At 57.7% G+C, this 17164-nt stretch overlaps 1 protein-coding gene across 2 annotated transcripts in view; it reads right to left on the minus strand.

The window, feature by feature from the left end:
- FBLN1 (fibulin 1) overlaps positions 1 to 17164 on the minus strand; it is an 84897-nt gene that overhangs the window by 5843 nt on the left and 61890 nt on the right. For both annotated transcript variants that reach the window (XM_070506722.1, XM_014864450.3), the window contains exon 16: positions 15320 to 15451. In XM_070506722.1, the coding sequence (XP_070362823.1) occupies positions 15320 to 15451 (132 nt within the window). The remainder of the gene's footprint in view (positions 1 to 15319; positions 15452 to 17164) is intronic.

A 17164-nucleotide genomic window follows, 5' to 3' on the forward strand; every position in this document is an offset into this window, starting at 1 on the left:
CCCCCTCGGGCACTTCACCTTCATGTCTTGTCTCTGCTTCGTAAATTGCAGCTGATATGCGGGGACCCAGGAGGCTGACACGGCGCACACGGGTCCGGTGGGGAGATCTGTGTCGCCTCTTGGGGTCTGTGGTCTGCATTCCTGTCTCCTGAAGCCATCCCCCAGCTTCTGCTGGTCGGGTTGTGTTCGATTGTCCATCAATGTTTTGAAAGGATGAAAATCAGCCATGGGGCTCTCTGCAAGAGTCTTATGTCTCTGACAGGCGACACTTCTTTATCAAGAGACCTGGGGTCGCAGCCATGGGTTCCCATGTTGGTTCCTCACTGACCAGCAGTGTGACCTTGTGCAAGTCACTGTCCTTTCTGAAGTTCAGCCTCCAACTCCAAAGTCCTGTGATTCTAACTGACAAAGTGCTATGGTGTGGACAGGACTGTCAAAAAATATTTTAACAAACAAGATGATGAATCAAGAGGCTACGTGATATCTCATACTGGTGGAAACTAACTGTGCTTTTTAAAAGACAGAGATTTGAGTTAGAAAAGGTCGAGGTGGAAAGCCACACGACAACATCACAGAAAGAATAAGACGCTATCTCCAGCTGCAATCAGGGTGCAGTGTCATTTGCTTTCTTGGTTGACGCCAGTCTCCCCACTGCAGTGTAAGAGGCCCACGGCACTGTCTTTCTTGGCCACTCCTGTATCTCTGGTTCTTGGAACATAGTAGGTCTTTGGTCCTACTTTGTACCTGATGCTAGAGGCACTCAACCAACTGTTGTTGAGTGAATGAATGAACTAAAGATCAAAGCAGTAAGCACAAGTGGAAAACTATCACCCAGAAATGAAAGTGTTAGGAAAGAATGGACGAGAGCCAAAGGTCACTGAGTTTCCAGGCTTTGACCACCTGGAAGGAGAAAGATGAGAAATAAGGGGCAGGCCTCACTGTCTGGCCTTGGGGGCCACCATGCAGAGCCATGGGCAGCGAGGAAGGTGGAGTGTGTGCCTGTGTGACAAGGTGCTGGAACAGAGAACCGGGGAGCTCAGAGGAGACCCACGTGGTCTTACCAAACACAACCATGATGGGCAACCAGAAAGAAGCAAACCATCAAGCAGACCTCAGTCAGTTGTGCTTGATAGAAATATGACCCCTGAGGCTGGATTAACAGCACAGACCAAAGGCAGAAAGGAAACATCAAGAGCATGAAGGACTACCGTCAGCACTTAGAAAGCGAAACACCAGAGTGTGGATGGGCTGGGAGCAAGGGGCCCGCAGAGGAGAGCGGACGGGGACGGACGACCCCACGTGCCCGTGGCCTCCTCCCACAGCGCTATGGTGGAGAGATCACCACCTTCCCGCCACCAGGGAGGAGAACGTCCCAGACCACGTGCTCACAGGCCATGTGTTCCGTCCAGATGGGACTGACCCCAAAGCCAGGCTCTTCCCATCCCACCGCATTTGCTCTCTCCTCACAGTGTAACGTGATGTGGAGGAAACTTCCAGAACATACTGCCCTTGGCCTAGTCATAAATATAGGGCAAAAATGGCCGAAAGGAATGATAGAGTAACTACACCAGTAATTGGCAGGGAAGGAATGGAGCTCCTGAACCCCTCTCCTCTCCCCTCGCTCTGCAAAACAGCCAGGTAGGAGCTTGGAAGGAAGGGGGACAGGTGTCTGGGCCACATATTTAAAATACCAAATGGCACTCAACATGTCCCAGCAGAACTCATCATCCCCATTTCTCGATGATTATAAATGTGCTCCCTCCCCAGGGCTCCCGTAAACCAGACAGTGTGGCCGGCGCAGCTGCAGGCAGCCAAATAAAGGAGGCAACCCCCCAGTCCACCTTTCCCCGTGGGGAGAAACATGAAGAGAAATGTCAGCTCTCCCCTGCACCTTGCTGCCTCCCTCCCCGACGTGGTAACCAACGTTTCTGCAGCGCTCTGTCGTTGAAAGCCCACTCCCGTCCACCGTCTCTTTCAAGCTCCTCTCCATCCTGCTCCGTGGTCCACAGAGAGGAAACGAGGCTCCGTGTGGGGAGGTCAGTGCTGAACATCAGGGAGCCCGTGAGCAGCAAACAGCCCTTGAACCCAGATCCCGGGCCACCGCCCCTTCCCCAGCTGAGGAAGAGAGGGCCTGTGCAGCTTTCCGGAAGGGATCTGCCATGAGATGTACCTACTTGTACCGAAATATGTTGGCCAAAAATATGACTGCGATAGGAGGGGTGAGAAATCATTTTCTCTCCTTCTGTGTGTCCTCCCGCCGGAATCAGCCCCGCTCACCACCTGCGGGGGGCCTTCCCAGCCCCAGACTCAAACCCATCAGCCCGCGCAAACCTCTCCAGATGCCCCCACATGGCAAGTCAAATACCCTCCCACCTTGTGCCCCTAAACCCGCGCCCTTCTCCCAGGCCCCCGAGAACCTGGAGTCGTCCCCAACAAGCCACCTGCCTCCACCCCTCGTGCTGCATCGTCACTAAGGCTGATGACTTCTATTTTATAGTCTTAGCCTCTCCTCTCTGCTCCACCCGCACCCCCACCCCCGCCTCCGTGCAGGCCTCACTGTTTCTGTAACACCTCCCTCCTCACCCCCAGGCACCCTCCCACTGCGGCCAGAGCTAGCCTTCCAGAACGCATATCAGATGCAGGGTCGAGTTGCGGCTCCGCTCAAAATGCTTCTCACTTCGCCTGCAGCTCACAGCAGGTAAGGCACACCTTGGCCCCCGTTGTCCTGTCCAGCCTGATTTCCCAGCACACTCTCCTCCAGCCATGCTGAATCCCTCACAAGGCCCCCAAGATGAGCAAAGGCCATGGAAAGCAGGATGTGTACAAGCCTTGCTAACATGACTTGACTTGGAATTGAAGACCCAGGAGCACCTGTCCTGCCCTCTGCTTTCCAGGTGCTAAGGCTACATTGCCTCCTTCTTCAGAGGCCATCAAAGCCCTGAGGGAGTAAGAGGCTGCCCCGCACGAGGCTGGTGAGTGCAGAATGGGCTGGGAGCCAGCGCCCTCTCTTTATTCACCGGGTGGGCGGGCGAGCAGGGAGCACTCGCTCGCTCTGGGCTCGCACTGTGAGGGTGCTGGTTACAAACACTGAGCAGCGCTGGTCCGGGTCCTCAGGGAGCTCTCGGCCTGCTGGGAAAGGTGGACACCTGACGGGGCAGCAGAGGCCGGGAAGGTAAGCAAGGTGCCTCGGTGGAGTAGGGAGAAGCGCTCACCCGGGACCGGGCACCGGGCGCTCGTGGAAGCTTCACCAAGGAGTCAGCCTGGAGCTAAACTCTGAAGGACAAGGTGGCCTGGCAAGAAGTAGGCTGGGGAGGGGCTCGGAAATGCAGAGAAATGCAGATGCAGAGAAATTTCAGGACTGGGTCAGGCACCGGGCACCGAAGAGAAGAGCAGGACTCCGCCCTGCACAAGGTCACCCAGGAGGGTCAAGAACCCCACATCGAGTCCCGACATGCCGCGGGCACTCCTAAGTCATGCCACCTAAGCCTGGAGCTTCCTCTGTGCCTCAGTTTCCTCACCTGGTGATGGGGACAGTCACCCACAGCGTTGCCAAGAGGAGCATATATAACTTGCTGGAAGAGTACCTGGCACACAGCAGGGCCACCGGGGAGCTAGCTGTCAATGTGACGACTGTGATCATGGGGACCGCTATGTGGGGTTCTCAGCCTTGGCCCCGGATGGAACACTCCTAGCAGAGTCCATCTGGAAACACCCGCCATCGAGGCTGCAGGAAATGCTGTCCGTGACAGTGGGTGACAGTGGCTGTCTGAGTCCTTTATGTATTTACGGTTGTCAGGTGAGGCCAGAGGAAGATTCTTATCACCATCAGACTCTTTTTTTTTCTAATTTTGCACAACATGCCTCTACTGCTTTTTAAAAAAGAACAATTTATGAATGTGCCCTGTGATCAAAGGCTTTTCAGAAGGGGCCTGACAGTAGCAGCAAGAGGGCCACAAATCATCCTGGCTGGACACAGATGATCCCCGGGAGGCCTCGGGACAGGCTAGGAGGCTGCTCTGGGCTCCCTTTAACCCGTGGGGACCCTGAAAGTCAGCAGGTGCGCGTGATCCTGCAGCTTCCCTGGTGCCAGGTTACCTCCTAGTGAGTGTCGCGTGCACACACACACGTGTGCACACATGCAAGAAAGAAAGACAAGCTTGGGGGGCACAGAAGGGGACACTGCACAAATGAAGAGAAAGTCACGCAAAAACTCACAATGCCACGACTACCATGCCCTTCCCACTAGCATGAGCATTTCTCTGACCCCATTCACGGTAGATCTTCTAGAAGGAGCTCCCAGCACCGCCTCCAGCGCTCCCACTGCAGGGCATCTCCCCTCCGCCCTGCTCCACCTAAATGGCCTCATCCAGGTCACCACCGGCCTGGGTGTTGCGACGTCTGACTAGACTCAGCAGTGCTGACACGGCTCACTGCCTCTCCTCCTGGAAACACCTTCTCCCCTTCCAGGACATCACTTCCAGGACACCGTGCCAGGCTCACCTCCTCGCCCTCCGGCGGCTCCTCCTCATCTCCCCGACCTCTGAGCATGGAGGCCTCGGTGCCCGTCTCTGGCCTCCTTTCTTCCCCATCTACAGGCACTCCACGGCGAGCTCGTCGGTCTCGGGGCTCTGACCGTCACCCACATGCTAACATCTCTCAGACTCATTTACTCTACTCCGCATCCCATGTGTGTCTGAAAAGCACCTCAATCTTAATGTCCAAAGTGCACCCCTGACTTCCCCAAAGCTACCCTGTCACAGCCTCCCCGTCTCAGCTGACGGCTACCCCGGGCTTCTCTTCTTTTAGCCAAAATACATGGGGTCATCTGACTCCACCTCCAACTCCTCAGGAAAACGTGGCACACCTTCCAACCACGTCCTGAGCCTGTCTGTCTCTCATGCCTTCTGCCGGACCTAGACTGTCGAAGCCACCATCATCTCCAGCCTGGATCACGCAATTGCCCTCAGCGTCTCCCCGCTTCTAGCCTCACCCCAGCACCGAGAGGGAGCCTTCAAAACGTTGGGTCATCTCATCCCTCATCTCAAAACCCTCATATGGCACCCGCCTCACTCAGCGGGAAAGCCAGAGGCATTACAATGGCCTCGAGACCCGGCCTCATTACCCACCACCTCAGGCCTCTGCTCCGGCCACTTGGGCCTGGCCTCTGCCCCAGGGACTTTGCACGTGCTGTTCCCTCTGCCTGGAGCTCTCTTCATTCTGATCTCTGCATGGATCATTTCCTCAGCCCCTCAGGTCTCAGACAGAAGTCTCCAACCACCAGATTTAAAGTTGCTCCCCGGCCCCTGACCCTGCCCTCGCCCACTCCTCTGCTGCCCTCTGCAGAGCACGCGCCTCCACCTGACAGTGTACATGCTGTACTTGTTTCCTGTCTGCTCCTGCCCTCTGGAACCAGACGCGTACGAGGTAGGGACTCCTAGCTGGCTGACTGGAGCACCTTTCACTGTGACACGGAGCATATTGCTGGGAAGGGAGCGATGCCGTGGCCAGGCTCAGCCAGCCGTGTGCCCATGGGACTCCACAGCCTGGAGAAGACAGCAGAGGCAGGGGGACCAGCAGGTCTGAGGGGCAGCCCACATGCGACACATGGGTCCAGGCTGCAGGCTGCTGTGAGGCTATAGGAGAAGGGCAGCATCTCGGGGTCCCAGGACCCACAGCTGGTCTCGATAGGGGGCCACAAGAGGGGCCTCTGTCCCGCATCGTCTCTGGACTCAGCCTCCAGGCCTGGCCCAGCCCTGCCACCAGCTGTCTGATGGCCTATCTTCACCCACCAACGGCATCGCTGGAATACGCCCCTGGGCAGGGCACGGGGCTGGGCCCTCTGGGTGACCCAAGGGAGGATGGCGTGCTTCTTTCCCACCTCTTGTCCCCTCTGCGCCCTCCCCGACATCCTCCATGACACCACGACACCTGTCCTGCTGGAGCTGCCTTTGACCTGCTCAGCATGCCATCTGCGTCTTCATGCACCGGTGATCCACAGCCCCGCCGACTCGGGCATGTGTCCACAGGGACCAAGTAGGTACGGGGGTGGGCATTCACAGATGCCCACCAGGCCAGTGAGTCTTCCAGCCCAAACCTGATGGCTGCCATCACCCGCCCCCCGCCAACAAGGCAGGTGCCTTGGGTTTTGTGTCCTTCCATCCTCCTGCTGGGGCTGTGACAGTCCCACCTGTGGTGACACCATGGTGCACGAATGCAGAGCTCATCTACCACACGCGTTTGCCGTGTCCTCTCATCTCAGCCGCATCACAGAAGGCTGTCCGGGTGGCGAGGGGGGCGCTCAGACCCCAGCCCAGCGTGGCCAGGCTTGGGCCTCGAGCGCAGGGGCCTCCTCCCGTGCTGTCCTCCCCACCAAGCCATCTCCTCCTTCCCTGAGGTGGGCGCCGAGGGGGCTGCTGGCTGGGGCTCAGTCCGCAGGCTGCGTGGGGGCATGGGGGTGGCGTGCCCGTGCACACGGCCCTCTTAGGCTGAGGCCCTGGGCTCTGGAGAGGTGCGGTCCCTGTCACTGCGGGTCCAGCTTGGGCCAGGGGCCGGGAGGTCTCAGTGCTGCCCCATGTGCTTCACGCAGTAGGTACTCAAAGCAAGGCTATACCCCCTGGACCCCGCAGAGCCCTCTGAGAGTCCAGCCCAAGGCGGGGGCACCCTTGGGAGGGGGTTGCCGGCTGTGTGACTGGGGTGGCCTCTGAGAGTTGCTGCATCTGTGAATGGGGGTCCAGAGCCCTCTGCATGGGCGTTGGAGGGATGGGCGCTGCCGGTTCAGAACCAGTACACGTTAGGGCGGTGCTGGGCTGACGCCCTCGCTCCCTGTTCCACGTGGACACGGCACAGGGGGCTCAGCAAAAGTCTGTCCTCCTCTCATCCAGCCTCGTCCCCTATGAGAGACCCCACCGCAGCCCTCGGCCCCCTCCCCTGTAGCCACATGGCCAGCCTGAGGCGAAGTCACCCACAGCCCATCCCAGGCCTGGAGGTGGCCGGCCGTCACCCTGGGAAACGGCTTGGCTGCTGGCCAGGGTGTGGCCCCGGGTGATGGGGCTGTGCCTCCTGGAGAAGAGAGGGCGCCTAATCCCGGGATTTGCCGTGAAAGCCGGGACCTGGCCAATCACTCAGCACCGGGCAGGGGCGGCTGCCCTGTTGTTTTTAGGTGGAATTTCTGAATCTCATTCGTAATGTGTACTGATCCTGGGCCAAGCCTTCCGGATCAGGCTACAGGACGGGGTCAGCAGTGCAGATTTAACCCCTTAGGTGATCATTTAAAGAAGTGATCTGGGCCCTGCTAGCTGGGACGAATGATGGTGACTCGAAGCCAGATGGCTGGGCGAGCAAGCTCTCTGCTTTGATCGAGGCCTCGCCTGGCCAGGGGGAGAGGTATAACTAAGTCAGTATCTTCGATCGTAAGCTCTTATACTGGGGCTGCCGTGTACAGCTGAGTAGCTTGTGCATTGCACACAGATGAGGCTGTGAATGGTATCCCCCTAGGGTTTTGCAGTGTACAACATATTCAACTGTACTCGGCAGCCCTGCCACACACCACTTCTCTCTCCCTCTGAGACATTAACAGGGATGGAGCCCACCACTGAAACACAAGCACTTTCCGCTGCAGGAACTCAGACGGCAGAATGCTAGGGAAGCTAGGAGGCAGCTTCTTGAAAGCAGGATCTCTGGCTTGGATATAAAATTGTTCCCCAGACCCCAACACAGGGGCTGGCATGGAGTAGGAACCCAGGAGGTTCTTGTTGAATGAATAAGATAATTCAAGGATGACAGAACCTGGGAGACGTGACGTCCGCCGTCCTGCTGCAGGCTGGGCCTGACTCGCCCACCCAGGCCACGAGACATGCCTGTCAGGTGGCTCCCAGGTAGCTGGGGCCACTTTGGGGCGCACAGTCCTGTCCCTGTCCCCTGTATTTCACTCTGGCCTGTTGTTCTCTCGGGAGGCTCCGAGCTCTCCCAGCGCTCCAGCGCCGTCCGCTCCCTCCCAGAGGCTCATTTACCCCCTAACAACCTGCTGAGCTACGTTAAAACGTGCACACGCCCTCCGGTCCTCATAGCCTGGCAAGGCAAATATTACTATGGTAATTGTGCTGAGAAGAAAACTGAGGCTCAGAGAGGTAATGTGACCCACCTGAGGTCACACAGTTAGAAACAGAGAACCAGAATCAAGCCCAGAACGTCGCACCCCATGTTCACCAGTTGGATGCAGAGACTCAATCATGTTTTGCCCCAAAAGGGTCCCCGCAACCATTGATATTTTTCAAAGGGTAAACTTAGAGTAATAACCCATATACATTCACAGATGAAATTTAGAATGCTATTTCAAAATGTGAAAGTTTTTAGTTACCTTTATGAGGGGGTGTGAGGGTATCATATGGAGGTGTCAACACACTGGTCAAATTCAGAGGCTCCCGTGTCGTGCTTCAGCACAGACGACGTGGGGGGGGGGGGCTGCTGAGCCCCTTTTCGTGGAGAAGGGGGGCTCTGGCAGTGCTGCCCTTCTGCACACCTGCCATGCGCCAGGCACTGTCGGGAGCTCCCACATGACCCTTTCATCTAATCACAGTGACGGGCGTCTGTAAACAGCGCCTATCGCTCCCAAATCTAACACAGGAAGCCATCTCTCCAGTGTGCCGGGCCATCACCTGATCTCCACTCATTCAGACTTTTCTGAGCGCAGGACCGGCTGCCACGGTGTCCAGTCCACTGGGCCCATCCAAGAAGCAAGGACAGGAAGACCTCAGTTTCTTAGGGACCCGAGGGCCCTCAGAGCCGCCTGGGAGGATGGGAGTGTAGGGGACAACAGAGAACAGACTTGGCATCTTGCAGACCTGCTGGCCAACTACAGCTCCGACTCACTGGCCGTGGGGCCCCGGGCCAGCACTTCCTTTTCTTTCTTACATAAACAGTGATGCCAGCCTGGGCTGGGGGTGGTGGGGTGGGGGCCCACGAGGCTGTGCAGGGACCTAACAGTGTAGAGCTCATGAGGGACTCTGTGCACAGGAAGAGTCATCGCACACGGGACACCAGGCAACTCTTCCACTCCCAAGCAAAACGGTGAGCAAAAGTTCCAGGCCCTGTCCCTGGGCCCAGGGCAGCCTTGGACTGGAGACATGAGGCCGGGCCTCCAGACCCTGGGGCTGTCCTTTCTCCAAGCCAGTGAGTACAAAACATCTCAGAAATGAAACCCTGTGTATGTGCACACACTCGGCTCCATCCCCACGCACGACTACACACTTGGCCACACCGGTACCTACACACCCACATACACTCACATTCAGCCAGCGACACACACATACACACACACGCCACACACACATGAAGTCAGACCAGAGGGCTTTCCCAGAAACAAGTTCATAAAGTGGAGTGGGGTCTGAATTCCTTTCCAGGTTTGCAGGTTATAATTAAAACACATTTGCAGCCAGAGAGGGTCCTCCGCAGCCTGCACACGATCCCTCTAAACTGCAGCCCACCCCAGCATCTGCCTGAAGCGGGTGCGGCTCGGCCCGGCTGAACAGCCCTCCCCTGCAGCTCCGGACCCCCGCCAGCCCCACCGTCGGCAGAGGGGGAGGAGGCGGGCCCAGGGCTCCTGGGCAGCAGCCCCTGGTGCAGCTGCCTGTGAGAGCAAAGTGAGTCAGCAGCAGCCAGGTGAAGAAGCAGCAGAAAGGATGCTCCAGGACCCCGTGCTCACCCCCAGCACCTCTTGACCACACAGACTTGGCCTGAGCTCCATGATTCGTGCAGGAGTGGTCGTCTTGAAGCTTCAAGGCCACCCCTTTATGAGTAAAGAGCCCTCTTCAAGTCCATATGGTCAAGAGGTGAGGTTCAAAATGCCACCATGCTGAGGGAGGAAACAAGTCCTGGAACATCCCTCTCAGATTTTTCACCTGGCTAGTGCCACCCAGCCCAGGTGCCACCTTCTCCCTGCATCCCGCCCTGATTTACCCAGGCAGCCCGGGCTGTGCACCCACGGCACCTCTCACTGTGCTCTCCTGTTACTCTTGGGACCCTCAGCCTCTCTAGATGCAGAGACTGCATCCTCTTCACCCAGCACATAGCAGGTGCTCCAGAAGCACCGTGGAATGGGCGAGCCAGTTAACTGATTAGTCCCAGTGCCCTCCAGGCCTGCCCGCCCCCTTGACCACTGCGACTTTCCATGGCCCCGAAGCTGCTGCCATCCCGGAGCCCGGCCACCTGGGAGTGAAGCTGGTGAGGCCAATGTTAGCTCTCACTGAACTTTCCCACTATTTAATTGGAACGGGAGGAGAGAGGCAGTGCTAGCAGAGACACAGGGGCAGCTCAGGGCAGCAGCTGCACCTGACAGCTGCTCCCCACTGAATGAAATGCATAAGAAGTACGGATTGCTTACTTCCAGGATCTCGGAAGCCCGAACACGGGGACTCTCGCCTCCCAGTTTAAGTGACAACACTAGTGATGATCTCCTGAGGCCCAGAGCTGACACCCTGGGTAACTAACGCTGATTTGTTCTTTCGTGCTCATCTGTGTTTTAATAAAAGTAGAGCCTTCCTGTTAACTATGTAAAAACCAAAAATCAAAACTGCCTGCTCCATCGGGAGGCCAGTTAGCAAACCCATCTCCTTATTTCAGTTTGCTTTTGGGCTGGTGGAGCTGACTAGTAGCTTTAGGGCTATTTTAATTATTAGTATTTATAAGAGATACCCATCAATACAGTTGAATTGTATGAATCTCAACTCACACGCGGGGAGCCAGATGTGGCTGACTCCTCTCGAAATGGGGAAGCTGAGTTACATAGCCGGCAGGGGCCTGTGTGCAGCATCACGGTGCCATCGCATCCTATCGGTCCATTCTTGCTGGGGAGGTCTCAATGCTGCAGAAGGCGGTTCCCCGCTGAGCCTCTGCCATTGGGGCATCCGCATCTTTTCATCATGGCCTTCAGTAAATATTCGATCACGTCCTGCATGTCAACACCTGGTGGGGAACCCAAAGTCCCAGCTCACCAGGGGCTCACGCTCCACGTGGTTGATGTCACAACGCTCCCTGCACGGCCTCAATTTCACGTCACGTCTGTGTGACAGGAGGGACTGCCTTGCAAAAAGCTGCTGCATCAACCCTGTCGGGTACCACGCTGGCCCCAGGATCAGGCAGGCCATACACAAAATTAACCACTGCGTCCAAAAACCACCTTTGGCTGAGAACTTGAGTTCCTCTTGGCTTTGGGAGGTTTTAACAGAAACTTTGGCAAAGCTGACACTCAGTATACGTGGATTTTTTTTCCCCTCCTTAGAAAAATAGGGAGTTAAAAAGAAGTGGTCTGCAGGGGCGTGGCAGGGAGGGCAGAGACTCAGACACCGGCCGTGGCCCAGAGGGCTGGGGAGCCAGGGGTGGCCCCGGCTGCTGGCAGCTGATAATAAACAGCCTGCGCCCATCGCGGCCAGGGCTCCCGCCATTAGTCAGCTCTGAGGACCTATTATCTGAAAGACCCCTTCTTGAGGACCCCCTGATTACAGCTGGACCCTGCAGAGCGGAGAATGAACCCGGAGCTGGCTGAGGAAGGCTTTGTAGTGGCCCGAGAACACCTCAGGCATTCATAGAGCATTTCTGCACAGGCCGAAAACGCACTCTTCATTTTTCCCTGACAGCCGGTACAGAGGAATGCACGCCGATGGCTGGGCCGGGCGGCACGGAGCCAGCAGGCTCCCCCGCTCCGGAGTCGCCTGGATCCCCGCAAAGAGCTGGCTTTTAAAGGAAACACTAGGGGCAGGCCCAGCCCTTTCAGGTCCTTAGTCTGCTTGGGGCACTTTCTTCTTCTTCTGTTATTTTGGGGAAGGTGAACTCAGCAGCCGCGGGGTCCTGGCGGCTTGGACACTGGGACACCTGCACGGTCAGCAGCTTGGCCCCATCAGCACAAGCCGTCTGTGGGCTCCCGCTCTGGGTGGTCGGGGAAGATGGGGCTCTGGGCCAGCTCTGCCCTCAGCACCGAGTGGCCTCGGGCAAACCTCCTGCCTTCTCTGGCCCTTGCTCTCTCATCATTAATGGGCATACTCCCCGCATTGTCACAGGGTTGTGGCAGTGTGTCCCTGCTCCTGGCACTCACTAACTGTTAGTCGCTCCTCCACATGCGTCGGGACTCAGCTCAGACCTCACCTCTTCCAGGAAGCCTTCCTGACCCTGCGCCCAATGTCCACACAGGGCGTGGCCTAGAGCAGGCAGGTGTTCGGCCAATGCCTGTGAGCGGGGAGGTGTCCTTTCCGGTGTTGCGGGCAGCCTGGGGCTGCGTGGTGCTTCTCACTGGGCCAGGGCGCAGCAGGTGCGAGGCTAGAGCAGCCCTGAAAACACTCTCTCCCTCTCTGCCGACATAAAGGGTTTCTGTCTAAGGTGTTGCTCACAAGGAGAACTCACTGCCAAAACGAGTTGGCAGCCCCCGCATCCCGGGCCCTGCGGTTTTTCAGTTGCTCAGTCTTAGGGGGTCATTTACTCAGATCCGTTCTTTGCCCAAGGAAGACAATCCCGGCTGTCCCTGGAGGTATTTGTGAGGACTGAGCTGGGATGCGGGGGTGAACATGCTCAGCGACGGTTCCCAGGCTGCTCGCGCCCGGGCTCGAGTCCAGCAGCAGAACGATCCATCGCAGGCCGACAGGCCCAAAGCTGCAGCACCATGCCCGTGTCCAGGGCTGGCATGTGCCAGGATGGCCACCCCCAGAGGCCCAGAACTCCTGGGGTACACAGAAGTTATTTGGGGCAGAGGAGGAGAGGGAAGGAGGTGGGGATAAGGATGCCCAGGGAAGAGACACCAGGCAGCAACCGGCGGGTAGAGACAAGAGCCCAAACCAAAACACGGCCTGGGTCCCGCCCCAGCGAGACCTTGCCCACTCTGGCCTTGGTCCTCCACCTGGGGATGACATTGGCAAACTCCAGGAGCCCAACCAGATGGGACGTCCTGCAAACACACGGACAAGTGGAAGAGGTTGGGCCCACCCGGGAGGACCACAGGCAGGACAAAGTCCCAAGGGCAGCCTGGGCCCTCCCCCACGCAGCACCAGCCTGGAATTCCAAACACCAGAGCCCACACCGACCAAGCGCAGGGAGGAGAAGCCGCTTGTCTCCGAGGCCTCAGCCGCATTCCATTCTCAGGAAGCGCACGCAGGGATGGCACCTGTGGTCCCCTCACACCCAGGGGCTCTGCTCCGTTCTCCACTCTGCCCTGGAGTCACCGTGAGAAGAATGGCAAGCCCCCTCGCCTCTCTGGGCCTCAGTTTCCTCCTCTACCAAAGAAGGCGTTGGGAGAGGTGATCTCCAGGAGCATCCAGGCTCTGACACGCCAGGATTTTCCGCCCCACTGGATGGGAAGCCGAGAAACGGGGACTCCCAGATTGGTTCTGTTTGGAGTACAGATGCGGCTGCAGAAAAGTGCTGGTAGGCACTGGATCTGGGCCCGGCCACTGCCCAACCGCCAGGCTAGGCTCACCCCAGGAAGGATTTAGCTGGGAACTGAAGGCACAAACACTGCAGGGAATGCACCCCCAAGAGAGCCCTGGTCTCTCTGTGCATGCCAGCCTCAGCACCGTGCTTTGTCGATCTGTCTGTCTGTTTATGTGGCTGTCTCTCCCCTGCCGGAACGCAAAGCCCTCAGGGGCCGAGGCTGTATTGTATTTGTGCATCTCCGTATCCACACCCCCTGGCCCAGGACCTGGTACAGATGGGGCTCAGGAAGAGTGCAGAAACGGAAAGAACGGACGAATGAATCAGAAGGTGATGGTTCCCAGCTCCTGTGGTTCCAAGAGCTGAGAATTACCCCAGTGTGGGCCGTGTTGCAGCCACACCTGCAGGGCCAGCATCAAGCACAGGGCTGGCGGGAGGTGGACTTCTGGGCGCAAATGTCATCAGGCTGCTCACCCCGACACCCACCCAGGCAGGACAAACCCTTGACCCTACCTCCTCCTGCCCGCCCTCATCCCCAGGCCCCTGAAGGTCCCTTAAGTGTCTCTTCACCCAACCATGGGGGAAACCGAGGCCAGAGTGGGCAGTGACTCAAGAGCAGGCAGCGAGTTTTATGACTGCTGACAAGCCAACTGCAGGCCCTCCCCTTGGAATCCCAGCCAGGGCTAATGGACCATTAATTGTAATTAACTCATTATTCCTGCTGCCAACTAGGGGAGGAGGAGGCTGGGGGTGGGTAGCCCCCAAATGACTCAGTCATGTTTACAACGTGCAAACCCATTTAAGAGCTTGTAAAGTCGCTATAAATGGCTCTTTGGCAACAGAGGAATAACGATTGCCCGCCTCCAGATGCCAGTGTAGCAAGAGTCGGGGTTGGGGCGGTGGGGACCCCAGTTCTGAGATCCAACAGCGCCACCTAGAGACCATGTTCCAAAACGCTCTGCTGGGGCCAAGCGCGCGCAGGCCCACGACCTCAGAGAGCCGGGACCCTAAGAGACCACGAAGCCCACTACCCCGCATCCACCGCGGGGAAACTGAGGCCCAGGTGCGGACAGGCCTGGCCCTCGTCTTCTCAGCTTCTTTGAAAATGCTCAGAGTCTAAATCTAAGTCCAAAATGGCAGATGGTATTATTTTCATTCCCCACAAACTTAAATTCTTTAGAAGGCGACAGTTCAGGAGAGGTGCTGTGAACGACAGTGACGGGAACAGGGCTTCTGCGGTCTGCTCCCTCCCTCTAGACGAAGTTCACAGAGCCTCCCAGACTCACCTGCTCCTCCGCCAGGGCCCTGTGGACACGCTTCGCCTCCCTCGGCCCCGGGTGTGCATCTCCAGGGGAGGCTCCCGCAGGCCCAACAAGCACAGGGGCTGTGTGCATGTGTGCGCCATGACACGACCTCAGACCCCTTACTGACTGCCACGTGGGGAGGGGACAGTGACACAGCAAGGCGAGCCAGTTCCGGTGAGACCAGGGCGCACGCAGCTCCTCTGACTCCCCCCTTGCTACTCCTTCCATTGGGCCACGAGAATAAAAATTACATTAGCCCCTACTGCCTGGGGTGCTGTGCCCGCCCTGGGACAAGCATTTCACCTGCGGGATCGTGTCTGAAATTCAGGGTTGTGAGATGCAGCAATATAGTGGCACAGCCAGGGGCATGTCCCAGGCAGGCTCTGCCACCCTGGGCACTCTTGGTGCCGGGACTGACTGGGGGGTGTGGGGGTTCCAGCTGGGCCCTGAAGGACGGGTGGGGTCGGCTTTAGGAAGGGGACTCAGATAGGAGCTGGGCTGGTCCCAAGAGGTTTTCCTGCCCGACTGGCACAACAGGCCCTGGCCAAGCCGTTGGCTAGAGGACAAGGAGGCGTCGGGACACCTGGATGTCTCCGGCCACTCACCCACAGTCATGCCGTCCATGTAACGCTTGATGATGTCGAAGGAGTCCCGCAGGTTCCCTTCCGTTATGTCGAAGATGATGTCAGCGTGGTTGGCAGGATACGCTGGCGTGATGGCCCGGAGAAAGATGATCTCTGCCAGAGAGAAGCTCAGCATGGAGAGGGCGCAGCACCCAGCCCGCGGAGCCCGGGCACGCACCCTCAGGGAATGAGACCCCAACACATGGCACCCCTGCACGGAGAAGGTGGAGGGGTCCTGAGGGGCCACAGATCATAGCCTCCATTTCATCAGTGGGGAAACAGGCTTGGAGGGATTTTGGATCTGCCCCGTGGTCAGGGAGCCAATCAGTGGCGGTGCCAGCACTAAGAAGTAATTAGTAATCAGTCATGAATCTTCACGAAGCTGGGACAAAGGGGAAAGGACCTGGATGAGGGGACAACAGGAGAGAGCTCAGAAAGGGCAAGGGAGTAGGCTGGTCTGCCCCACAGTGACACGGGTCAGACAAGCCACTTCTCAGGGTGGGCTGGGCAGTGTGATGGCTGCGTCCATCTCCTAGACTGCCTGACATGAAGAGGGGCAACCTGCCCTCGGCTGAAAGCACGTGGCCCCAATTCTACTCCAGCTTTGGATGATCTTGGGGGCGTCCTCTCTCTGGGCCTCAGTTTGCTTATCTGTAAAGTGAAGGAGGCAGCCTGCCAGCGCCCACTAACGGTCCTTTCACCACTAATGGTCGAAGTCTGGATTTCCTGGGTCGAAGATGCTGACAGTTGTCTCTACCACGCCCATTTCCCTGTAGAACCAACTCATAGATCAGCACCGGCCAAGAGGCCACAAAACTGGCCGTTAGGGATGTGGGAAGGATTCGTCTGTGGTTTGGTGGAACCCGTCATTTTGCATAAGGCAAACACCAGTCAATGATTTTCTCCGATCCAAGTCCGTGCCACCCTCCCCTTTTCTAGAGGAACAGGTCAGAGTGTGGAGAGCCAGGAGCCACCTACTCCTTCAGGCAGCCACGTCCTCGGGGAGGGGGGGATCTCCTGCCCCCACCACCCCCACGACCAGGTTTCGTGTTCTGGAACGTGTTCCTGCATTACCCTCAGGGCCCTGGCATGGTATGTAGACACAGGGCAGTCATGCTGGCTCAATTGTACGTCTCCCTTGAGAGGTCAGGGGGCTCCTTCTCCTCATTGCGTCCCAGAGCCTGGCCCCGACCTGGCACATGTCAGGTTCAGTCTGTGTTTGCTGAGTGAATCAACCATGACGAGCCCCTCTGAAGGCCACAATGAAGCATCCGGAGAGGAAGGGGTGGCTGGAGACCACACCAGCCCTGCACGAGAGCTGCACACCCCGGAAGCAAGGCGTCCCGAGCAGCACCGTTCCAGAGCCCTCTGCTGGGCACCGGCAGCATGCTGCCCCAGCCCCACCCTGGTGAAACAGGTGCTGTGACGGCAGGTCCACACAGCAGGCTGGGAGCTGCCTGCAGGGCGGGGAGGGCTCGGGAACACTGACCACTTTACTCCTGGGCTCCCTGGACCCCGTCTAGCCCCTCTAGTCTCTCTGCTCCTCGGTCTCCAGGTGATGTTTCTGCATGCAAATATCATTAGGTGCAACCTTTAATGGGTCCCAAAGCCTTGGCGTTTCAGCCCCAACTCCAAGTTCAGGCTCTCATTTATCCTTTCAGCCCGTCGCTTGCCAAGTCTCTACCACTCCAGCCAGAAAAACCTGACCTAGCTCCTCAAATGCCCACACTCCCTCCAGACCTTTCCAGATGTGTTCTGCTCTGCTTCGCATCCTCCTCTCTCTGTGCTCCCCACTTTCACCAGATTACCTCCCAGTGAGCATTCGAG

Source organism: Equus asinus, chromosome 4 (assembly GCF_041296235.1).
Source record: "Equus asinus isolate D_3611 breed Donkey chromosome 4, EquAss-T2T_v2, whole genome shotgun sequence".
Classification (NCBI taxonomy): domain Eukaryota; kingdom Metazoa; phylum Chordata; class Mammalia; order Perissodactyla; family Equidae; genus Equus; species Equus asinus.